At 38.3% G+C, this 25,390-nt stretch overlaps 3 protein-coding genes and 1 long non-coding RNA gene across 17 annotated transcripts; 1 reads left to right on the top strand and 3 right to left on the bottom strand.

The window, feature by feature from the left end:
- Positions 1 to 401: 401 nt before the first annotated feature.
- LOC133735855 (prunin 1 Pru du 6-like) lies at positions 402 to 9,919 on the bottom strand. 4 transcript variants are annotated; one of them, XM_062163285.1, is made up of 6 exons: positions 9,722 to 9,919; positions 9,451 to 9,580; positions 2,134 to 2,728; positions 1,683 to 2,032; positions 1,061 to 1,579; positions 402 to 967 (listed from the first exon to the last, which is right to left on the bottom strand). In XM_062163285.1, the coding sequence occupies exons 3-6, from the start codon at positions 2,429 to 2,431 to the stop codon at positions 569 to 571; spliced, it is 1,566 nt and encodes a 521-aa protein (XP_062019269.1). In that variant the 5' UTR covers positions 2,432 to 2,728; positions 9,451 to 9,580; positions 9,722 to 9,919; the 3' UTR covers positions 402 to 568. The 4 variants fall into 4 exon arrangements, with proteins under 4 accessions (XP_062019269.1, XP_062019271.1, XP_062019270.1 ...); XM_062163287.1 differs by lacking the exon at positions 9,451 to 9,580; XM_062163286.1 differs by lacking the exon at positions 9,451 to 9,580 and having other exon boundaries at positions 9,780 to 9,916.
- Positions 2,979 to 8,750, top strand: LOC133735856 (uncharacterized). 11 transcript variants are annotated; one of them, XR_009859298.1, is made up of 9 exons: positions 2,979 to 3,184; positions 3,323 to 3,446; positions 3,729 to 3,772; positions 3,903 to 3,974; positions 4,362 to 4,437; positions 6,112 to 6,933; positions 7,018 to 7,234; positions 7,974 to 8,031; positions 8,464 to 8,750. It is a non-coding gene; the product is annotated as an uncharacterized LOC133735856 (long non-coding RNA). The 11 variants fall into 11 exon arrangements; XR_009859299.1 differs by having other exon boundaries at positions 2,980 to 3,184; positions 7,018 to 7,153; XR_009859297.1 differs by having other exon boundaries at positions 2,980 to 3,184; positions 7,018 to 7,181.
- A 433-nt stretch (positions 9,920 to 10,352) lies between the features above and the next one.
- On the bottom strand, positions 10,353 to 14,482 carry LOC133736517 (prunin 1 Pru du 6-like). The gene is made up of 8 exons (XM_062164033.1): positions 13,966 to 14,482; positions 13,683 to 13,818; positions 13,546 to 13,585; positions 12,994 to 13,436; positions 12,090 to 12,692; positions 11,639 to 11,988; positions 11,041 to 11,532; positions 10,353 to 10,951 (listed from the first exon to the last, which is right to left on the bottom strand). The coding sequence occupies exons 5-8, from the start codon at positions 12,652 to 12,654 to the stop codon at positions 10,565 to 10,567; spliced, it is 1,794 nt and encodes a 597-aa protein (XP_062020017.1). The 5' UTR covers positions 12,655 to 12,692; positions 12,994 to 13,436; positions 13,546 to 13,585; positions 13,683 to 13,818; positions 13,966 to 14,482; the 3' UTR covers positions 10,353 to 10,564.
- Positions 14,483 to 22,079: 7,597 nt separating this feature from the next.
- On the bottom strand, positions 22,080 to 24,776 carry LOC133741303 (prunin 1 Pru du 6.0101-like). Its single transcript, XM_062169238.1, has 4 exons — positions 23,784 to 24,776; positions 23,332 to 23,681; positions 22,705 to 23,220; positions 22,080 to 22,616 (listed from the first exon to the last, which is right to left on the bottom strand). Exons 1-4 carry the CDS (start codon positions 24,205 to 24,207, stop codon positions 22,209 to 22,211), a joined length of 1,698 nt encoding a protein of 565 aa, XP_062025222.1. The 5' UTR covers positions 24,208 to 24,776; the 3' UTR covers positions 22,080 to 22,208.
- Positions 24,777 to 25,390: the final 614 nt, after the last annotated feature.

The following is a 25,390-nucleotide window of genomic DNA, read 5'->3' as shown; positions in this document are numbered from 1 at the left end:
ATAGTTTTTGGGTCTTAAAAGAAAATGCAATTTTTTTTCTTTCTTTTTGGAAATAAATACAAAATTCTAAATACATAGCTAGATGTTGATATTAGATATTCGTATTAGCCAACATACCACAACTGAATAAATTACAATAAAATTTTGTGATAACTAATAGCAATAGAGAGTTCATTAGGAGAATGAATTACCAAAATAAGCAAGAGCATCTAAAATGAATTTGCAAATAATTTCTTCAAACGAGCCTACGAAATCAATCATATCTTTGAGGATCATCAAAGGTCACTATGCATTTTTCTTGTTAACCGAGTGCTACGAAATCATACATGTATACATATGTGTACTCATATATTGAAAATTGGAGAGTAGCCAACGCAAAGGAGAAAAAAAAAAAAATTTCATTAGAAAAGAGTAAAAGATTGGTAGCTACTTATTAACTGAGTGCATTAGATCTCTAGTAGTACACGAGAGCCATACATAAACGGCTTACTTTTATTCATTCTCTACCGCTTAGCTAGCAAGTACCACTTTAACACTACATGCCGCAACGCATCTTTTTACATCTCATTTACTCCCACCAGTACCTCTGTGACTGGGAAGACCTTGAGGAGCTCAAGGCAAGGGTCTCCTGCCTGTTGTATTTGAGGTTCCTTGCCTGCTCACGGTCCATCTGATAGGCGTTGGCGAGGACCACGTCGGGGAGTGCCCGCAAGACGGAGGTCCTGCCAGCCAGAGTGTTCATCATGGCATTGTCATCGGTCTTGAAGGCAATGTACTCGTATCCGTTGCTCATGGCCTTTTGCAACACGGCGTGGTTCTGTGGCACGACGAAGAGCTGTCCCTGGCGGACCTGGTCGTCCAAGATGGTCTCGCCGTTGTCATTCACCACCTGAACCCTGGCGCTACCTCTGATGACATAGACTATCTCATGGGCATTCAAGTTCCAGTGTGGGCTGTGGATAGCATTCTGCATGTGCCATACCAGATAAAAATCATGCATGATTAATTAATCAACGGGTAACTATAATTAACTAGCAAAATGCATGCATAGAATACTGACGTTGTACAAGAAGCCTCTCTCAGCACTGAGGCGGAGGTGCCTGAGAATAGGCATGCTAAAGCTGTTGAGGGTGCTGATGCGACCGGCTTGCGGGCTGAAGACGTCAGCCATTGAAGGCTTGCCAATGTTCTGCTTGATCTTCATGTGGCAGAATAGCTCCTCAAGGCCATTCTGTCCCTGTTGTCCTTGTTGTCCTTGCAGTTGTCTTTCCTCCCTCTGTGACCGTGGTGGCTCCACAAAGTCGAGACGTCCCTGAACCCTAACAATCTGTGGCCTGTTGTCGTTCTGTCCCTGGAGCTGCTGGGCAGTCTGTTGGTCGATGTTGAGAGCATCGGCGAGGAGCTCTGTCTCGAAGCCGGCAAAGATGTTGTTGTTGTTAGTTCCCTGCTGTTGCTGTCTGCTCCTTCCTTGTTGTCCTTGTTGTCCCCATTGGCTTTGGCCTTGTTGTCCTTGTCGCCTCCGTTGGCTTTGGCCTTGTTGGTTGAACTCATCTTGTGGGTTACCAGCAAGATAGAATCGCTATAAATTGAGATTAAGCAGCAAACATTGAGTGAGTTAAGCATTTAATTGAAATTGTTAACATTATGTATATAGGTGTTAAAATGTTGGTAAAGAAGTGTACCCTTGGGTTTTGGTCAAGCTGGTTGTGGTTATTGCCGATGTCTAAAAGAGTAACAAAAACAAGAGATCTATCACCGTCGTTGTGAGACCAGGTCGTGACTCCGGCGGGGATTGCGATAACATCACCTTCTTTGACGCGTCGCACCCTCTGGTGTCGGTCTAGCTGTTCAAAGTCTTGTTGTCCTTGTTGGCCTTGCTGTCCGAATTGTCCTTGTCGGCGTCCCTGTTGCTGGCGGCCCCGTTGTTGGCCTTGCCGTTGTTGTTGCTGACCCTGTTGTTCTTCATCAGATTGGTCAGACTCCTCAAATGTCTCAGGACAGCCAGGGAATACCATCCCTAGATGACCCCTACCTACAGTAAAGTATCCAAAAATAGCAAGTTAAACACATATACTTAAACACCACAACGTGCAATTTACTGAATAACAAATAAACAACTGTTTTGCACATTACCTTGTACAACGTACGCAAGCCTTGGAGTGTTAGTGTAAGAAGGCAAGTGAAGGCCATTACGCTCAATGGTGATTCTTTGAACAGCGACACCAGCGCACTGCAAGTCATCCTGGTTGTAGTCCCATGATTCAATCCGACCTGCTTCAGTCTCAATACGGTTGTCAGGCTCGCGGGCTTGGATCTGGTTCAGCTGGCACTCATTTTGCTGGCTGGACTGAGATTGTTGGCGTCTGGCTAAGCAGCCGTGGAAGAGAACAAGCAAGCAAAGAGAAAAGGCGAGAGCTAAATGCTTTGCCATAGTGATGGTCAGTGGTAGATAGCTAGCTTTGGGTTGTGGAGAAGTGGCGAGTAGAGGGCGTTGTATTTATAGGAGAGAGGAGGAGGTGAGGTTAGATAAGTACAGAACGATGTGTAAGGAACCTCAAGCCATTTTTCTCTATGCATGCTATCAATATTCCACATTCTTACACCTCATTTCTCTCAGGGCAGGTGGCTCTTGGCTTCAGAGAAGATACAAAGTGCCGTGAACAAGTTGTCAACCAGGTGTGGATGCCATGATTGTCTGCAAGTGCAGCAAAGTTTTACTGCCCTGAACCTGGTCCAATATAAGGCAAAATTAATGATAGGAATAAGATCTATAGCTGTTCCATGCATAGTATGGTAAAGTAAAATCATACCAACACCAACCTCACCTGATAAACACATTATACTATAATCTAAAGCCGAATGTGCTTGACTGTTCATCCCTGTTCATTCAACTATTCACGAGTGAACAGTGTAAAATGACGACTTTGCCCTCCCTTTTTTTCTTAAGCTACAGCTCTAGATATTTTCTGTCTTCTGTACCACAATCCTGAGAGTTCAAGAACGATCCAGAGAGCCATGAAGAGATAGAGTGAGAGAGAGGTGAAATTCAGGAAAGATAAAGAATTCATCTCATCATCTCAGCACGATGTTAGTTGCTCTTCATCCCGCGACTGATCGGAGAGGCACACAGAGAAAGAAGTGGGAGAGGGATCTGGGTTTTGACTACAGCCCCAAATTTCTAATCGTTAGTTTTTTTTTTCCCTTGATTGTCTTATTCTGATGTGGGATATGTATTGGGTTTGATTTGTGTTTTTGGTTTACAGTTTTGATTGGGGTTTTTGCTGTGGTTGGTTTTGAATTGAATTGGGTTTCGATTTTGTAGGGGTATTGTTCGGTTTTGCTGTGAGGAGGAAGAGGACCTGCGTTTTGGATAACTCTGCGTTTTGAGCCAAGGAAAAGATGATGGATTTGGGTATAGGGTTGTGATCGATACTTAGTTTTTGGGGGTAAGTTCAGGTGATTTCGATTTTGATTGAAATATTGAAATTCTGGTTTTGATTCAGAGTGTATTGATTGCACTTCCTTGAAAAGAAAGGAAAATGGCGTATTTAAGTGTTTAGAGCAGGCGAAACACAACAAAGAATATCAGGAGAGCCATAAGAAAAAGCTTGCTATAACGACTAAATTTATTTTAGTTTCCCACCCAGCTCATGCTTCTTGGTATATCTTAATATATTAAGATTAGTTGCTCTTGATTTCTCATTCTTTCGTTTGATCTTGGACTGCAGCTATGGTTCTTGCATCAGTGAGAACTTGGTGAGCTTTCAGCTAAGTAAGATCAACGTCAATATCATTGTTATCCATCTGTTGCTCATATACCCAAAGGGATTTCGTTTAACTTTAGCTATATTATTATCTTCTTGACAGCGATTGATCCCAAATTCGTTTTCTTCATTTTCCAGGGTTTGTAAAAGTCCAAGCACTAAGATACAGAAGACAACAGGACAAATCAATCTTTGTTTGTTTTGGAAAAGGTAGATATTACGATTTTGATTGATAACATTGATTACAACAAATTGAATGTCTTTGCCTTGATAGAACTTAATTTCTGAGCTTTTACTATGTCTAAAAACAAAAGCTTCTGTTGTCTCTTTCTTTTCTTAATTAAATGTTTAGGGTAAGGACAAAATCGAATCAAATACAGGAGGGGAGTCAATTATCATATTATTCAATCGTTTATATATGAAATTTACTTTGATTTTGTAGCCTTTGGTCTACTTTTTGAATAGTTCGAACAGCCAAACTCTTTTGGTACTCTTGGATACAAAAAGCGAACTAAAGGAAATAAAAAAAAGATCTGGTTTTTAATCTAATTTATGTTTGTTATCATTTAGTAAGGGATGATTTTTTTTCTAATGCAGGATCTGTTCTGTGTCTTGGACTGTTTGGTTTTGGTGAAAGCAGGTTTGGGATAAGCAAATTATAATTTGAAAACAGGTAAGAACATTGCTCAATTTGTGATTTTTCTAGATCAATTCTGGTTTGTAGTTTTCAATTGAATTAATGGTTAACTAATTTTGGATGCGATTTTGATGTTTTTCTATTTTTTTTTTATTTCTTTTGATTGATTGATAGCATTATGTAGGAGCATGATTTGCAAGGTCTTCAAATTCTGTTAGCACAAATTGATATTTAGCTTTCTGTCAGTTTTTCAGTTCAAGTTAGAATTTTTAACTATATGATATAATGCTTTGGGTTTCATAACAAAATTGTTTCAGTTGTCTTTATTGAATTTTTCCCTTTGATAATTCAGATGTTTGAAGCTAGGTTTGAGCCAATTTTTGCTGTTATTGTCTGGTAGAAAGAAGGTGACAAAATCATTTTAGTAAAACCTGTAGTTGGGTATCTAACAAAATTTATCAAAAACTGAGATAATGTTTTAGAGGATTGTTCTGCATATGCTTAATTTGTGTTTTGGCTGCTGTACTTATTTGACTTCTTTGGATACAATTTGTTTTTTGAGTTTAATCTTTTTGTTCATTTTTTTTTTACTTGCTGCATGTATTTGTTTTGTTTTGTTTTCAAATTATCTATAATCTATTTGTGACCTCTAATCTAAAGTTTTATGTCTGCAGTCTTTGATTTGATTCAAAATTTTAAATTTTCATCATAAAGTTCACTAAAATTCAAACCTCATATTGTTTCAGTAAGTTCTTCAGTTTGACAGGTTAACTAATTATATGTAATAATCTATAGCTTCATTAACTAACTATCCTGCTGAATTGAATAGTTTTTGTTGGTTCCTACTAAATACACTATATGCCGTGAATTTAAGTTTTGATGAGTTTAGGAATCACCGGAGCTAGATTCATATATGACTTTGTTGAAATTGTGATACGAGTTTTAAACAAATTTAAAACTTTTGTGTATCTTTTCTTAAAACAAAGCAACTGAAAACCAATGATCAAAAGACTATTACAGAGAAACTAACTTGGTGCAATAACATTCATATTGGGGACAAATTTGGCATCGTAAATCTGAGTCATACAAACTTTTTAGTTTTCATTAGTGAATTGCTAAATTTAAAGGAAATCTAAACTGTAAGTGAATGTGAGACTAGATCAGCAATGAAATTTATGTAATATAATAACTTCTCTCTCTCCTTTTTTTTTTTTGCCTCTTTCTTTTCAGTATTACTGTAACAATTTGATTCAATTGATAATCTGTTTCCACAGTTGGACTTCATCACTTCAGTATAACTAAAATCTCCCCTTCTCACGATAAGTCCCAGTCCTATAATGATTTAAAGGTCTAATGCAAGTTATGAACATCCCTGTTACAATGTTTCTGTAATCAGAGTTTGGTTCTGATTTTATAATGGAACTGTTTAGATTCTGTTTATGGAATTTTGTAGTTTGATAATGGAGTGAGAATGGAGAAAAAATCATATCCGAGGAAGCTTGATGAAATTAGTATTGATCTCTCAAATGCTTTTATTCTTTGTGTGAATAATCGTTTGTTTTTCTTTGTGGAGTTTAAATTCATTAAGTATACCTTCTTTGAAAATGACAAAAGAATCTGCTCAGTAAAATGGTTTTAGGTTCTATGTGTTTGTTTTGTTTAGATGCTATTAGGAACCCTAAAAAATCTGATTTGTTGTTTTTTGTGTAGTTGGGACTTGAAAGTTGCATATATTGAAGAAGTTGGGAAGACCAGGTTTTTGAAACTCCTAGAGGCAGTGGTTTGGGAGTTTAAGGATTTTGCTAACCAACTCCAGCATCTTCTGCAGCTGCAACTGAAACAATCACCTTTTGAACAACCGGAGCACTTACTATTTTGAACAACCTCCAGCAGTAACTTTTGCTAGATTAACTTGTAACCTTTTTGTTGAGCTAGCATTTTTGCACCAGCTCCAGTTGAATGGATTTCAACTAAAAGGTAAAATATGTAAAAACTCTTCACTATTTCAATAATATGTAATAATTTCCCTTTTGTATTTCATTGTTATAATTCATTGATAAAAACATATTCCGCAGCAAAGCGCGGGTAAGTTTTCTAGTTTAGTATATACTAAACGGCCTGCCGGCCTGCACTATTCATTTTACTGTTCATCTTGGGGGTGAGAAATGACGGTTTTGCCCTCTGTTTTCCTTCAACTTACTGCGCTGCCATCCTTGTACGAACTTCTATGGCATCGAGTCCCAGGAGCTGTTTGCTTCTCCTGCCACCGAGTAGTGCTGACGTGGCCGCGCGTCCTTTCCCTGCAGAAATATAGAGACAGAGGAAGACAGCGATGATGGTGAGATCGAGGGTTTGCTCCTTTCCTCCGCACAAAGAGGGAACGAAGGAAATAAGAGGAAGAAGAAGAGATTCAGCAGTAAGCAAGTAAACTATGGAAAGAGGGAAAAACTTCCTGCATTTTGTTCCTATGCAGAATCAAATCCAATTGAAGCAAGGTTCGATTTCGACTTGGAGAATAAGACGATTGCTCATGTATGTTTTTTTTTTTATAATTTTTTTATTTTTTTATTTCTAATTGGGTATTGATTTGGGTCCTCCTCAATTGTTTTGATGCAGATTCTTGCTGGGTTTTCTTATTTGTTCCTATAAATAGAAGCAATTGTTGGAGCAAAATCGATTCTGGGGATGTCATTATTTTCTTAGAGATTCAAGCTATTAAAGCTCCTGAATTTTCAAGGAGGACTTTTGATGGGTATTGATGAATTTCAGATTGTTCTCGGGTATTATTTGCTTCATGGTGTTTGTTTTCAGATGCTCTGTTAGTTTGACAAAGGTGCATGTTAGCTTTTGGTGTTCTATGTTTGAAATTTTGAATTGTTTGAGTTAAACTTAACTTGCCACGCATTTGCAATTGAAGCTTAAATTGGGTGAAATCTATCTCTCCTTTTTTCTTTTTCTTTTTTGTAGTCTGATCATATTGTCAATGAATACATATACTGTCATAAAAAAAAAATTAAAAAAAAAAAATCATACAACTAGCAGTGGTTCAATCATGCATGTACGTTTACATAGATTACTGTAAGATTGTCATGATAGTATCAATTTGCATATTAACATGTAAAATATCCTTTCTTCTTTGAACAAAATCTGATTGATACTAAAGAAAGATTGTCATGATAGTATTTTACAATATCTCCCAACACACGTCCTTCCTTCTTTGAACAAAATCTGATTGATACTAAACCAGATTTATTTATCAGTTTGGACTGCTCATATCATCGTATATATCAGTGGTTTTGGGTTTTAAACAAACCAGAGTTCTCTGTTATGTGCCTCTTTCTGATTTGAAATTTACAATTAGATACTATCTACCTTTTCCGTTTTATATGTAAATTTATCATTATTTTCTTTAGTTCTTTCAGTTCCTATCCCACAAAAATAAAGAATATTTGTTTGACAAAATTTTTAGGCGATTGTGTTTCCAACAGTTTTCCACCTTTATTTAATTTTCATGTTTGCTTAATCTGACTTACAGAGCTCTGATATTTTGTTGCTCTTGGTTTTGCCTGCAGCAACTTTGTCTTCAATTGGATCAATTTACGAGTAGAGTGCCTTCATTGTGGTGTTCAGGTTCCTGGTCAATATAGCTGTGTTGATATCTGCCATTGGGTTTTTGTGGTTTTATTTATAGATACAGCACGTATTCAAAATAAAACTCACTGTTCTCTCTGTTTTGGCTCTTCAGTTTTCTTTTATATGTTTGAAGTTGGCTGCTTTGGGATTGTTAAACTGAGGTTAAGTTTGATTCGGTCTCATTGCTATGAAAAGTATGGATTTCTAAAGAAGGAGGTCACTGCTGTGATATGTATAGTCCAAATGATTGAATTATCTTAATGAATCTGGTATCATTATTTGGTCATCGATATTGGAATTTGTGCTTCTTTGGTAATGCTTGAGGATTGGAGATCAGGGCTCATAGAATCTGTAATTGTTCAGGATGAATGTTGTATTGAGAATTCATTCTAAACATTTGGATTTTTAGTGGGTGGGAATTCAATGCAGGAATTGACTTCTTGGAATTTAAACCCTCAGAGGTTGCAGCAGCAGTGGCCATTTCTGTGGTGGGAGGAATCAAAGCATTAGATCACACTGAGAATGCAGTCTCTATGCTTAGCCAACATGTAGACTTGAAAAAGAAGAAGAAGATGAAATTGAAATCGATGGCTTTTGCTTTTGCATTTGCTCTTATCATTTTGGTGTTGATTACAAATTTACACAATCAAATACAAACATCAAACATGATTACTGCAGACGTTGATTTTGTTTTGGTTTTTACTTTTGTGAGCCAACTCCTTTGTGTTCTGAATTGAGGGAAATTTAAGCTACAATCATCCATTTTTAAGTTTCAAGGCATGCACCGATTGTCCTGACCATTTGCATATATATAAACCTCCATTCAATTTACTAGCAATTTTCTCCCCCGCAGCATCGCGCGGGACGACTTCCTAGTCTATGATCTATGCATGGTGAAAAATGATAACGTTCTCATCTTTCCTATAGCAATCATGCATCTTCTATCCTTTTATGAGTCAAAATTCAATATTTGCATTTCGTCCATCACTATCCTTTCATGAGCGTTTATATAAGTTTCTTTGCAAACAAAATCTGAAGGCCATCACTATTCTTGAAACTACTGTGACCCATCCACGTAATTACCTTAGCTATCTACCTTTTCCATCTCATTGAGAATCAGAACTTGCACCATTACTCCTACAATTTTCGTAATAATCTGCTAATAGGTGAAAACCGTGAAATCTATTTATCTACAGAAAGGCTCTTCCTGAGAATCCAACCTTAACACTCTGTTTGGATGGAGTAAATTCAAAACAAGACTTTATTTTTACAATTTGTTATAGAAGATTATAAGGCATTAATAGACGATATGGTTGAAAGAATTGGATGCCATCCCCTCAACTGCATTTCAAAAAAACTATATTCAAAGAGTCATTTTGCGTTCTTTTCTTTTCCAACTCAAAAACTTGAACAAACCTTGATTCTAATACTCTAAACACGGAATCTAACCCAGAACCAGTCCAAACGGGTCCAAAGCGAAAGATGAATACAGAAAAACATAATGCGGTACATGAACATGTGTTCTCTTTACTTCTTTAGCAACATCCTGAAAAAGAAAATACAGTGCAATCATTCACAAAACACATGGCATCAATCATGGCATACAAACCTATTTGCACAAATGGTTACAAATGTCTAACAAAAGCTTAGACTTTAGATATCAAGAACATTCCAATTTGGCCCTTACCAAAAATTAGACTCGCAAATTCGAATTTCAAGTCGGCTGTTGTTGAATCACGTATTACCTCGTGAAGCGAGTCTCGTAGCTGACGACGTTGCATTGCCTTCTCGTCGGAGTATGAGGCCGGATAAATCGATTCGGCGACCACGTCTTCCATCTTTCCCTTCGTTTCCGATTTCCTGGTTTGCTCTCTGGTTTTCTTTTTCTCAGCTCAGAGTACTGTGTTCTTGGTTTGGGCCTTATTATAGTTTTTGGGTCTTAAAAGAAAATGCGATTTTTTCTTTTTTCTTTTTGGAAATAAATACTAAATATACTTACTTTTAACAACTTCTAGCTACGATATTAGTTATTCGAATTAGCCGATATACTACAACTGACTGAATAAATTACAATAAAATTTTGTGATAACAAATAGCAATAGAGAGTTCATTCTCCTAATTATTAGAGAATGAATAAGCAAGAGCATATGAAATGAGTACGTTTACAAATAATTTCTTCAAACGAGCCTACGAAATCAATCATATCTTTGAGGATCATCAAAGGTCACTATGCATTTTTCTTGTTTTCCGAGTGCTACGAAACCATACATGTATATGTGTACTCATATATTGAAAATTGGAGAGGAACCAACGCAAAGGAGAAAAAGAAAGAAATTTCATTAGAAAAGAGTAAAAGATTACAAGTACGGTAGCTACTTATTAACTGAGTGCATTAGATCTCTAGTAGTACACGAGAGCCATACATAAAAGGCTTACTTTTATTCATTCTCTACCGCTTAGCTAGCAAGTACCACTTTAACACTACATGCCGCAACACATCTTTTTACCTCTCATTTACTCCCACCAGTACCTAGCTCTGTGACTGGGAAGACCTTGAGGAGCTCAAGGCAAGGGTCTCCTGCCTGTTGTATTTGAGGTTCCTTGCCTGCTCACGGTCCATCTGGTAGGCGTTGGCGAGGACCACGTCGGGGAGTGCCCGCAGGACGGAGGTCCTGCCAGCCAGAGTGTTGATCATGGCATTGTCATCGGTCTTGAAGGCAATGTACTCGTATCCGTTGCTCATGGCCTTCTGCAACACGGCGTGGTTCTGTGGTACGACGAAGAGCTGTCCCTGGCGGACCTGGTCGTCCAAGATGGTCTCGCCGTTGTCGTTCACCACCTGAACCCTGGCGCTACCTCTGATGACATAGACTATCTCATGGGCATTCAAGTTCCAGTGTGGGCTGTGGATAGCATTCTGCATGTGCCATACCAGATAAAAATCATGATTAATTAATCAACGGGTAACTATAATTAACTAGCTAAATGCATGCATAGAATACTGACGTTGTACAAGAAGCCTCTCTCAGCACTGAGGCGGAGGTGCCTGAGAATAGGCATGCTAAAGCTGTTGAGGGTGCTGATGCGACCGGCTTGCGGGCTGAAGACGTCAGCCATTGAAGGCTTGCCGATGTTCTGCTTGATCTTCATGTGGCAGAATAGCTCCTCAAGGCCATTCTGTCCTTGTTGTCCTTGCAGTTGTCTTTCCTCCCTCTGTGACCGTGGTGGCTCGACAAAGTCGAGACGTCCCTGAACCCTAACAATCTGTGGCCTGTTGTCGTTCTGTCCCTGGAGCTGCTGGGCAGTCTGTTGGTCGATGTTGAGAGCGTCGGCGAGGAGTTCTGTCTCGAACCCGGCATAGATGTTGTTGTTGTTGTTTCCCTGCCGTTGCTGCCTGCTCCTTCCTTGTTGTCCTTGTTGTCTTTGGCCTTGTTGTCCTTGTCGGCTTTGGCTTTGTTGGTTGAACTCATCTTGTGGGTTACCAGCAAGATAGAATCGCTATAAATTGAGATTAAGAAGCAACCATTGAGTGAGTTAAGCATTTAATTTAAATTGTTAACATGCATTATGTATATGGTGTTAAAATGTTGGTAAAGAAGTGTACCCTTGGGTTTTGGTCAAGCTGGTTGTGGTTATTGCTGATGTCTAAAAGAGTAACAAAAACAAGAGATCTGTCACCGTCGTTGTGAGACCAGGTTGTGACTCCGGCGGGGATTGCGATAACATCACCTTCTTTGACGCGTCGCACCCTCTGGTGTCGGTCTAGCTGTTCAAAGTCTTGTTGTCCTTGTTGGCCTTGCTGTCCGAATTGTCCTTGTCGGCGTCCCTGTTGCTGGCGGCCGCGTTGTTGGCCTTGCTGACCCTGTTGTTGACCCTGTTGTTCTTCATCAGATTGCTCAGACTCCTCAAATGTCTCAGGACAGCCAGGGAATACCATCCCTAGATGACCCCTACCTACAGTAAAGTATCCAAAAATAGCAAGTTAAACACATATACTTAAACACCACAACGTGCAATTTACTGAATAACAAATAAACAACTGTTTTGCACATTACCTTGTACAACGTACACAAGCCTTGGAGTGTTAGTGTAAGAAGGCAAGTGAAGGCCATTACGCTCAATGGTGATTCTTTGAACAGCGACACCAGCGCACTGCAAGTCATCCTGGTTGTAGTCCCATGACTCAATCCGACCTGCTTCAGTCTCAATACGGTTGTCAGGCTCGCGGGCTTGGATCTGGTTCAGCTGGCACTCATTTTGCTGGCTGGACTGAGATTGTTGGCGTCTGGCTAAGCAGCCGTGGAAGAGAACAAGCAAGCAAAGAGAAAAGGCGAGAGCTAAATGCTTTGCCATAGTAATGATCAGTGGTAGATAGCTAGCTAGCTTTGGGTTGTGGTGAAGTGGGGAGTAGAGGGCGTTGGTATTTATAGGAGAGAGAAGGAGGTGAGGAGGAGAAAAGTACAAATGATGTGTAAGGAATCTCATGCCATTCTTCTCTTTGCATGCTATTAGTATTTCAAATACATACACCTCATTTTTATACATGGGCAGGTGGCTATTGGCTTCAGAGGAGATACAAGGTGCAGAGAACAAGGTGGCAACCAGGTGGGAGGTGGCCATGATTGTCTGCAAGTAAAGAAAATTTTACAGCCTTGATCCTGGTGCAGTGCAGGAAAAAGTTAATTCAAGATATCAGCTCGAATCTGTTTCATGTTTGGTAAAGTAAATAGATTAGCAACCTGGACAATATATAATCTACACAGGTGAAATATAGGAACCTTAACATCTAGCAATAGCCAAAATCCATCTTCCATCCCTTTATGATTACTTAAGAGTTGAAGCACATTTACCCTCTTTAAGAATTCACATTCCAGCCCTCTTATAAATTACTTTTGACGAAATTCAAAGTACGTACCTCACTATTCTGGAAGTTAATCACTGTAATCGTCAGGAAATTACCTCAACTATCTACTTGTCCCATCTCATAGAAACTAGTGAAAAGGCCCGCGCGATGCTGCGGGTTTCTTTGCTTCCTGAATTTTATACGTAGTAAATTGATCGAGAAGAAAGACACGGCAGTCTCCGAACAATTTGTGAAGGGTCAAAATTGGTTTTCATTTTGGCACCCTAGATATGCAGGTATGTTGAAGAGAGTAGAGTATGAACTATCAAGAATAATAACAGTAAATAAGGCACTTTTAAAGTTTTAAGCATCTTGATTCTTAAACTTGGAAGGTATCTTGAACTTGGAGTAGGGCTTTATAAAAACATGTCTTTGATTGTGAAGAGCAATCCTTGAGTGGCAAGTCATCCCTCATAGCAAATAAGAATCGAAGCACCTCTTGGTTGTCCACCTGAGTTTCCTAGAAGACATTCAACAGATTCCCGATATAGCTTAATCTCTGCAAGTTTTGTCAAAAGTATCATAGTAAGTGCCAAGTCCATGCCCATAGAATATAAATAAAGTAAGGAATAATGCGCATCATCCTGTAAACATTGACCGGTAATTACCTGTTTGTTGATGGCAGATTTCCACATGCTGCTTGAGGATCTATGTTTTGATTTAGAATATATATATTGTCAATAAAACTCTCACTCTAACAGTAAGAACAACAATTAAATAGACTAATAGAAAGACTAAAAAATACCAGGTAAAATCCAGACTAAGGCACACTTCTGCACTAAAAACACTTTCGCAATCCAGACCAAATCCAACAATTACAACCCTTCACAAAGTATGGTTAGTACTCCTAATTCAATTCCCACCTCCAGCTTTGCCAATCCCTAGAATTAAAGCAGGTGATCAACTGGTTATCGAAGGTAGAGGCTTTGGTGGGTTTATGTATTGCAATTATCAATTACACAATTCAAACCAAAACCAAACAACAAAATGACACAGGCATGAAGTTCATAATTACTAACAGATCTTACATCAACTATGCGGTGCAAAAAGAAGAGAATGCTGGCAGCATTGCTGCCTAGATGCTGCCATCAGGTACACATTATTATTCTGCAGACAGTATAGTAAAGTTGAGTGTTAGGGCCTGATACTGTCATTTATGTGTCTAAGCATTCATCTGTATGTCAGACAGTATAGTAAATTTGAGTGTTTTAAAAAATGCAACTTTGCTTGGACTATAGGGTTAAATGAAGATTTGTAATGCTCTCAGTGTTTTTGGATCAGTGACCAATCTGCTTCGGTCATTACATTTCCACTAAGACAACCAATTCATAAAATAATTGTTAAACCAACAAACCCAGCAACTGTTCAAGATAAAAAAAAGAACAAAGAATGAATTCACAAAACTAAGAATGAAAAAAAAAAAAAAAAATTACATGACAATATCTATTAGTAAAATGGAAAACTTCTTTCAAATCATAACCAAACAAAGAGAAATCCAATCAGTGATTGATCAGAAGCTCAATTATACACACAGACATATATAGAAGAAACACATAAGATAAGGACTTTCCTGAGAGAGACAAAATTCTTGTGCTTGCTGGGATTTTGCAAATGAGTCAATGAGATGCCAAGCCTGAAACCAAGAATTCATCTCCTCAAATAAGATCTAATACGAAGAGCAAAATATATGAATGATGGTGTAACAGATGCAAGGTGAAATGACTGAAGCTGCAGATGCAATACTCAAAATACAAATAAAGTAATGCATGTCAAATAGCAACAATTCACATGTGATTATGAAACCAAACCTGAAATAGTAAGCTTCATTGATAGAGAACACTAATATCACCTCTCCCTTTAATGGATAGTGAGAACAAAGTGAGAGGTGGTGTAGGAAGTTCAGATCAGACAGTGATGCCAAAGCTAAAGCAGCTACAACAAAGTATCTATTTTTATGTTCATAATTTCATAGGATCTTTTAACTCTTTTCAGTAAGCTGATGAGAAAACTAATAAAATTTCCTAATATGGTGTCTCTATCAATCCTTTGCAATAAAGTTTCTGTCCATGAAAAAGGAGTAAACCATATTACAGGAAGCTTAACTGTACTTCCAATGATCCTACGTCCAAAGACAGGCAAGGATTTTGTAAATTGAGGTTGAGAGATAGGAGAGAATACTTTACTCTGTTCTCCACTTCTCCTTAGATTGAGTCACAAAGTTGATACTTCATTATTGACATATATATAGGCATATGAAATGTTTATTCTCTTGATTATCACAACTTAGAACCTTATTGGCTTGCAGAATTGAAATGTAATGCATATGTAAATGGACCCAATCAATTTAGCAATGTGTCTTAGTCTGCAAGATAAGACTTCCAGAGTTTCAACTGCAATATTTTCTACTCTCAGCCCTTTCTTGGTGTTGATGACAGTTATAGATCAGAAAAAAAGTGCTAAATAAATAACAGTACAAAATAAACTAAAATGAAAAGTGACATTTAACTATCATGCAGGTTTAGCAATTTCTCTAGACAGTTGATAAAGAAGGATAAGATTTGTGTAGATGAGTTCTAACTGTGGTATTGGCTTGCATGGAGTGGGGATTGTTGGCTTTTAGCCCTCAAAGTTTGTTGCAGGCAATTGGGTGTATAATTGTTCATCCTTCTCATACTTGCTGATCCATATTAGACAATTCCATATCTTTTGGTTTCATGAACAACTCCATATAAATGTTAGAGTTCATACTACATGAATGTCTTGGCATTTAGATAATCAGTATTAAGTATCAAGTTTCATGTATGAATCCTCAGCGACAGGAAAACTAAATCTGCAGAAGCCCATATCCTTGAAACTAATCTAAATCAGTATGAGCATAAATAAATACTTGTACAGTTGTACCCATGTTCTCAAATAGAAGCTAAAAAAGGTCCTCCTCTTGACATTTCACTTTACCAAAGGATGCATATATTGATGTAAACACATTTATGCAACTTTGCAAGATAAACACATGGGCTAATAATATGTAAACAATCAGTATCATAAGGCATCACTCTAGTAATTAAACGATCATATCATAAGCCATCACTTTAGCAATGAAGTAATAGCTCCGCATACCAAAACACACAAATCTTCACTGTCACTACTGTTATAATCAAACAATCAGTACAATTTATTGACTCAGAAAGTGGAAAAATTAGCATTATAAAGCTATAAAATCGAGCAGGAGAAAAAGAGTTAAAGATATGGCAAATTTTTAAGAAGCTGAAAAATCAATTAAATCCAAATTTAGAGGGAAATCCTTTGAAATAATCTCAAATAGCTGAAGCTATTATGAAATCAAGAAAGCAAAAGTACCAGCTGACCAGAAAACAAGTACAGAGATTAAGGTCTAACCCAAAATTTAACACAACTCAAAACAACAGAAGAAACACCCAGAGAAAGAAAAACAACAATCCGGCTCAACGTACCTCAATGAGTTTGTTTCGATACTTGATCCTCATTGAAAATACAGAAAGTCCAAAATCAATAACAATCTCAGCAACCCCTGCATCACCCAAACCCAGCAAATATCCCTTTAAATCGAAGAAAGGTGCACTGTTTCTCTCCTCGACGAAGCTCAATCACCACATGCAGATACCAATTCTCTGCAACTCATTGACTCATTCAATCATAGATAGAAGAAACCCACACATAACAATTGAAAAGATGGTGCCATCACTCTTCGAATGAATAGTGAATGTGACATGTAAAGTGATTTGTGGCAAATTTCTAATGAAGGCTTAGTACGTATTTATACTACCCTCACTGATTTTGATTTGGCTCTTCTTGCCTGATAAAGGATAGAGACTTGTGCAAAAGGCAATCTTTGAGCCCATGATCATCCTCTACTATTCCTCTCCATCTGGAAATACTGACCCTTGCTATTTGCTAACAGCACTAGTCAATCTATAACCATTGATTCCAATACTCAGCCCTTAGAGGACATGAGGGATTTGTTTCTTTGTGGAAACTAGTTGCTTCTTTAGCTAAGATTAAACTAAGCATTAAGGACCCAATTATAGTGAGCAAAATGAATATTATGATGAAAAATAAACAAGGCCACAGTTTGGAATTCACAATTTCAATTTCAAGCCGGTGGTTGTTGAACCTGTCACTAAGGAACTGCTTCCAAGTGGGCAGCATGAGAGAAACTGAGCTCAGCCGACTGCTTGATCGTCGGAATCGACAGTGGTTCACCTGAGAGTACGTGGCCGGATTACTGAAACCGTCGGTTGACACGTGATCGAAGATGTTTCCAAGAAGAAAGCAAAATCCAATGCTTCACCTTTCGGTCTAGTGTCAGCCCGGGTTCTCCAATCAAAGTCCCTTCTTTGTTGGTGGGAGCTTCATTCTCCTTGTGGTGGTACTGCGCTCTACTCCCGAAACTAGCTAAAGTTATTTAGGTGATGTCTCAAAAGAAGGGTGACATCATGTGTAATATTTGGTATTTATATATTTTGTTGTATTTTATTTTGTGATTAAAAAAATACAATAAATATATATATATATATATATATATATATATACTAATATGTAAAATATTATTTGCACCTAATATTATCTACATTAAGTAAATAACAAATTGATTAAGCTTATTACAATAAATAGGAAATATATTAATTATCTATCTAGACACCTAATGAGCTTTGGTATGTCACTCATATGGTTAGGAATCCATTTTGATAAAGATAAATATCTAATTAGTTGATATGATAATTATAGCATCTTTACAGATAACTCATTGGCTAGAATCAAGGATTCTTTTATGGGAGGACCTATCTAGCTTGTATATATAGGTGCTTGAAGTCCCTATTCACTGTGTGAAAAACATTCAGTCCCGCCCCATAGAGAGGAGTTAAACACATAGTTGAGTAGAAGATTTCTTGCGTGTGGCTGCTTGAAGTTTTGGAGCTCGCGCGGATTATTTGTGTTGAATAGCTGTGTTGCTACTACTGCTTTTGAAGGAATGGCTGTTGTGCATGAAGCAGGTGATGCATCTCCTCTTGTTGTATTCTAGTTCATATTGTATTGATCATTTGGTTGTGTTTATGCATTTTGTGAAACGATCTTGGTTTGCTCATTAAGTTAACAAATGGTATCAGAGCCAAATTTCACAATTCATAAATCATTTTTAGAAGATCAATTCATTGTATTTGAACTAGAGTTTTGTGTTATGTTGAATTGCAAAACGTTTTGGGAAATTAGGGTTTTGGTTAACAGGCCAAGAAAAAAAAAAGGAAAAAAAAAACTCGAAGTGGATTCAAAAACCACATCATTCGATTCGGATTAAGATCGCTTTTGGGGATTATTGCTTTCGCTTAAATTGTTGCAGAATTGCAGTCGCAAAGGTTAGGCCTTCTGAGAACCATGTTTCAATTCAAAGCTTTAATTCGTTTTCTGTTGAATTACAAGAACACTAGAAGCATTCCCGGCGTGCACCTAGGCTAGAGTAGATGGTGACCGGATGAAATTTAAGTTTTGGTGTGCTTGTGTCTCTGAATTGAATTGAGTTGAATTGAAACGATTTTGTGCTTTCTCTGTGATTGCTTATGGATGGTTGTGCTTAATATTTTGCATTATGCTAACATATATCTGTGATTGAACAATGATTATATGATAAATTGATGAATGTTTGAGTTAAGAAGTTCACTGTCTCCCTGTAAATGTTGTCATATTTTCATTGAGAAAATTGCAGATTGAGTAAAGTTTCTTTTCAAGTGCCTTGATGTCTTGAATTGAATTTAGTTAAACTTTATTTAGGTCACAGGTTGTTGCAAATAAAAATAGGCATGTTGCGCATGTTGCACAATACAATTTCTGTTATTATTTGCATTTGATCATTAAGATAAAAATGACCTGGAAACTTGTGTTAATTGTTTTCAAAATGTGCTTACTCGTGTCTTCCAAAGAAGTGTTAATATAGCATAGTTTGGTGACAAACAGCTTCACACATGATTTTGAATTCATATTTTGATACTTAAAGACTCTTCTACTGTCATAAGATGTTGATTATCTTTTTGGATAACTTGAGTTCTCTAATTATGGGGTGAAGATTCAGAAACTTAAGTACATTATGTCTACTGCTACAAAAGTGTTGCCTAATGTGAAATTCAGATTTGGGGTATTTTCATTGACATAGTATCTTGTGGTACTTGTTGCCATTATGGTTGATATTTTGTTTTGGTGTTTTATGTGTTTTTGAACTACTTTTGGAACTAACACATAAATCTGCAGAAATATTGCTAAATTGAAACTTTGTATTTTTTGAGTTTTGAAACTGAAACTTACAGAATTTTTCTTTTTGACTTTGCTCATTAGGAAGTATTTACATGAACCTCAACAATGTTTTGATGCTCACTGGAACAAACTTTAGAGTCTGGAGAGATTCAGTAGAGCGTTATATGATGATGCATGAGAATATAGACCTAGTCTTTCATGAGGATGAACCTGAGGCATTAACTAAAGATAGTTCAGCTGAGGAGGTTAAGGCATTTAAAGCCTGGCACATGTCAAATAGAATGGCCAAGAACACCATTAGGAACACTATGTCTGACACTGTAAGAGGTAGTGTAGAAGAACCTGACTTGGCTACTGACTATATGGAGGCCATTGAGAGAAAATTTAAAGAGAGTGAGAAAGCAGAGGCTGCAAGATTGTCTAAGGCTTTCCATGAGCTGAAGTATGAAGGATCAGGGGGAGTTAGAGAGCACATAATGAAGTTGATCCACATTAATGCTAGGCTTAGGGAGTTACTGATGGGAGTGAATGATAGCCAAGTGGTGCATGTTGCTAAGCTTGAGGTATTTCCAGATATATTGTTTCACAGCTTGATCTTATTTTGAAAATATTTGATTACTGCTATTTTAGTTTTGTTGATTATCAGGTGGATGGAAATATGCATATATTCAGTGAGAGGCAAACATGCAATCCACTGGTGCTTAAGTAAATAATGTTTGCATTATGATTTTGATATTCAAAATTTTTAGTTGGACTATAATCAAGTGTTTACTGCAGAATGACATACTTTACCACTTGATTTCATCATATCAGTTTTGTAGTTCATGTGAGATGCAGAGGTTATTATTGGTGATTTGGAACAAATATGTTTACATAAGCATGTTTATTTCCAAGTTCTATTTTAGCTGCTGCGTTCTTGACAGAACTGAATGGATCTTGAGAAACCATATATTTCAGTGCACACTTTGGCTATTTTCTGGAATGAGTTTTGGTTCAGTTGTTATGTAGACAATATTATTGGTCCAAGGGGGAGATTGTAAAATATTATTTGGACCTAATATTATCTACATTAAGTAAATAACAAATTGATAAAGCTTATTACAATAAATAGGAAATATATGAATTATCTACCTAGACACCTAATGAGCTTTGGTATGTCACTCATATGGTTTGGAATCCATTTTGATAAAGATAAATATCTAATTAGTTGATATGATAATTATAGCATCTTTACAGATAACTCATTGGCTAGAATCAAGGATTCTTTTATGGGAAGAATTATCTAGCTTGTATATATAGGTGCTTGAAGTCCCTATTCACTGTGTGAAAAACATTCAGTCCTGCCCCATAGAGAGGAGTTAAACACATAGTTGAGTAGAAGATTTCTTGCGTGTGGCTGCTTGAAGTTTTGGAGCTCGGATTATTTGTGTTGAATAGCTGTGTTGCTGCTACTGCTTTTGAAGGAATAGTTGTTGTGCATGAAGCAGGTGATGCATCTCCTCTTGTTGTATTCTAGTTCATATTGTATTGATCATTTGGTTGTGTTTATGCATTTTGTGAAACGATCTTGGTTTGCTCATTAAGTTAACACTATAGGAAATTAAAATAAGTACTTCACATCATCACTGTCACAGCTGCATCAAGCTTTTTTGGTGTTCCGCCCTAATGCATCTACGACGTGCATTAATGTCAAAAATCAAATTTGAGAATTTGCAGGAAGTTTTGTATGGCGTGTATTTGCATCATTTAATATACTCTTTTACGGCATTGTTTTACATTAACAGCGCACTTCGTGGATACAATGCTCAGGCCCGGCCCTGGCCCAGGGCAGGCAGGGCGATAGCCCAGGGCCCCAAATGAGGCAGTAGATGAAAAAAAACAAAAAATCAAATCTGTATCTCTAAAATGCATCTCTCTTACTTTCTGTTGTGAATCAAACTAAGAGAAAGAAAAGGAAAATGGAATTAATCTATACGCATGCAATGATTCCTTGACTTGTATGTACAATTATACATATGCACACACACATAAATATAAAATATGTTTTTTTCCGGTTGTATCATATTTTTTTCATCAATATAAAATATGTTTGAATTTTTTTTATATAAAGAGCCCAATTTTATTTTCTGCCCCGGGCCTTGAATTTCTCAGGGCCGGGCCTGACAATGCTTTGTTTTCATTGAGAGCTTGTTTGGTGTATCATTTCTGAAACATATATATTCTAAAAAAATTTACTAACAGAACACCATATCTTAAAAGTGAAAACAGAAATTTTTCTCGGAATCTCGGTCTTCAATTTCCGATTTAAGGTCGTTCCTAGCACCGAACCAGAGATTAATTGAAGACAACCTATTCAAGGAGCCAAACAATTGATAATCGGATCCAAAGTAACACTAATGAATGACTTGGCCGGCTCTAAGGCAACAACCACTTCGAATGGCGTGGAAAGCTGTTACTCGTTCATAGCTCCAAAAATTAAAACCAGATTCCATACTTCGTACCAAATAGGATCTCAAATTTAAAAAAAAAATCAGAAGGCAAACTCAAACTGTCAAAATGTTATCGAAATGGATCAGAGTTCCTGCAATTTTTTTTTTTTGATCCAGATACCAAAAGGAGCCTACATAGCACTTAATTTTTAGAACGTTCTAAAAGCTGTAACTAGCGTTTGGTGAATATATTCAGTGAGGCTCTATAGCTAACTTGGTTAATTTTATTAAACTTCATCACTCACTTTAATTTACTCTATATATGCAATTTAGAAGAAGGTATAACCAAGGTAAAGAAGAAAAAAGAAAGAAAATTCATTATAAACCATAGGATTACAAGTCCATAGTAGTAGCTAGTTATTGCACGTCTTAGTGCGTTAGACCTCTCGTACTACAAGAGAACCATACAAGGCTACCTTTATTCATTCTCTACCCCTTAAGCTAGCTTAGTGCCAAAACACTACATGCCGCATCATATTTTACATTTCGATCATCATATTCATTTAAGCATCAAGAGCCCACCAGCTCCTCTGGGACCGAGAAGACCTTGAGGAACTCAAAGCAACGGTCTCCTGCCTGTTGTACTTGAGGTTCCTTGCCTGCTCACGGTCCATCTTGTAGGCGTTGGCGAGGACCACGTCAGGGAGTGCCCGCAGGACGGAGGTCCTGCCAGCCATGGTGTTCATCATGGCATTGTCATCGGTCTTGAAGGCAATGTACTCGTATCCGTTGCTCATGGCCTTTTGCAACACGGCGTGGTTCTGTGGCACGATGAAGACCTGTCCCTGGCGGACCTGGTCGTCCAAGATGGTCTCGCCATTGTCGTTCACCACCTGAACCCTAGCGCTGCCCCTGATGACGTAGTAGACTTCATGGGCGTTCAAGTTCCAGTGTGGGCTGTAGATAGCGTTCTACATGTTTACCACACAACAATCACTATTAATTAAGCTCAAACAATCAATTGGTAACTAAAATTTAATGCATGTAAAGTATACTGACGTTGTAGAAGAAGCCTCTCTCGGCACTCAGGCGGAGGCGCCTGAGAATAGGCATGCTGAAGCTATTGAGGGTGCTGATGCGACCGGCTTGCGGGCTGTAGACGTCGGCCATTTTAGGTTTGCCGATGTTCTGTTTCATCTGCATGTGGCAGAAGAGCTCCTCCATGCCATTCTGTTCATACTGTCCTTGTTGTCCCTGCATTTGTTGTCCTTGCATTTGTCTTTCCTCCCTCTGTGACCGTGGTGGCTCGACAAAGTCGAAACGTCCCTGAACCCTAACAATCTGTGGCCTGTTGTCGTTCTGTCCCTGGAGCCGCTGGGCGGTCTGTTGGTCGATGTTGAGAGCGTCGGCGAGGAGCTGTGTGTCGAAGCCGGCAAAGATGTTGTTGTTGTTGTTTCCCTGCTGTTGGCGCCTGGTCCTTCCTTGTTGTCCACGGCCTTGTTGTCCTTGTTGTCCCCATTGGCTTTGGCCTTGTTGGTTGAACTCATCTTGTGGATTACCAGCAAGATAAAATTTCTATATAGAGAGATATTAGGCAGCAACCAGTGAGTGAATTAAGCATGCAGTCTAAATTTAATTTGGTACATGCAAATATATATACTGATAAAATGTGGTAAGAAATTGTACCCTTGGGTTCTGGTCAAGCTGGTTGAGCTCGTTGCTCATATCAAAAAGACTGACGAAAACAAGAGGTTGGTTACCGTGGTTGTGAGTCCAGCAGGTGACTCCGGCGGGGACGGCAATGACATCACCTTCCTTGACGATTCGGACCCTCTGGTGACGGTCTAGCTGCTCAAAGCTCTCTTGTTGTCCCTGTTGGCCTTGCTGGCCGAATTGTCCCTGTCGGCGTCCCTGCTGCTGGCGGCCTCGTTGGCCTTGCCCTTGTTGTTGCTGGCCCTGTTGTTCCTCATCAGATTGCTCGGATTCTTCAAAAGTCTCGGGACAGCCAGGGAGCACCATTCCTACATGACCCCTACCTGCAGTACTAATGCAATAAGTTAACCATGCACAGAAACTACATGCAATTTCAGTTATAACTAAGAGACGACACCAATTTGAATAATTTGATATGATACTACCTTGGACGACGTAAACTAGTCGTGGAGTGTTAGTGTAAGATGGCAAGTGAAGGCCGTTGCTCTCAATGGTGATTCTCTGAACGGCGACACCAGCGCACTGGAAGTCATCCTGGTTGTAGTCCCAGGACTCGATCCGACCTGCTTCGCACTCAATGCGGTTGTCGGGCTCGCGGGCTTGGATCTGGTTCAGCTGGCACTCATTTTGCTGGCTGAACTGAGATTGTTGGCGACTGGCTAAGCAGCCGTGGAAGAGAATAAGAGAGCAAAGAGAGAAAGCGAGAGCTAAATGCTTGGCCATAGTGATGATCAGTGGCAGATAGCTAGTTGTGGGTTGTGGTGAAGCGGCGAGTAGACTGTTGGTATTTATAGGAGAGTAGAGGATGTAAGGGAGAGAGAAGTACGAATGATGTGTAAGGAATCTCATGCCATTCTTCTCTTTGCATGGTTATTAGTATTTCACATTCTTACACCTCATTTCTCTTCCAGGGTAGGTGGCTCTTTGCTTCAGAGGAGGTGTAAAGAGTCCAGAACAAGGTGGCAACCAGGTGGGGGTGGCGATGATTGTTTGCAGGTGATGAAGCAAATTTTACTGCCTTGAACCTGGTGCAATGCAGGAAAAGTCCGAAAAGTTAACTTAATGAATCAGATCTACTGTTTCATGTTCGTGAAGTAAAATTACCTAAGTACCAGCAACCTGAACAATCTATAATCTACGGAGGTGAAACATAATTAAGAACCTTATTATAATCTTCCATATAGCAATATCTATATTCCTTCCCTTAATTTATAATTCACAAGTACTTGATGAACATTTTTAAGAATTATTTGGACTCCAGCGCACTCTTGTGTAAGGGTTCCGTTACCTAACTGAACCTAAAGTACCTCATTATTCTGGGAATCTAAAGTAGCTCATTAATTTTCTGGCAATTATTATATTATGACCTATCAGAGATATTACCTTACCTAAACCTATCTACTTGTCCTATGACTCCTATCTTAGAGCAAATTCACCCATTGGGGGAAAATGTCAAGGTCACTGGGTCAAGACACTGTTCACTGCCACTGGACATGTGTTTCCACCCATTCTGTTTCTTGACCGGTCAGTTACTATTTATTGAAGTATTTAATAATTTGTTTATTGTAAAATTGAAATATATTTTGATGTAAATAGATGGTAATAATGGACATTTATGGATAATTGACGTAAAACGGATGACAACAATGATCGAAGAGCAGCTTGATCGTGAAACGGGAAAATTCGGTTTGCTGCAAATTTGGCTCGGTGTCAGAATTGTGATTGCTATAGCTTTTCGGAAAGGGAACGACTCTAGGAACGAAACTCGTAGCTTCGCCACTCCAATTTGCGGCATAGTGTTGCTTCACGCCCTTCCATAGATCGGTTTTCTTTTGATCTTTACCCAAAGCCGGATTTTGGCTCACATATTTCCAAGACTTGCACAATTGAATGTCTTCCTCATTCGCCCATCTCGTCCCGGATTCAGCATTTTCATCTACACTTTGATCTACCCTTTGTTCGGCCATATTGGATATAGGAGGATGAAGAAATTTGGAAGATGAGAGCTATAGGAGGAGGAAAGAAACACTTT

This window comes from Rosa rugosa, chromosome 3 (genome assembly GCF_958449725.1).
Source record: "Rosa rugosa chromosome 3, drRosRugo1.1, whole genome shotgun sequence".
In the NCBI taxonomy this organism is placed as follows: Eukaryota; Viridiplantae; Streptophyta; class Magnoliopsida; order Rosales; family Rosaceae; genus Rosa; species Rosa rugosa.
This window is presented reverse-complemented; position numbering and strand designations above follow the sequence as displayed.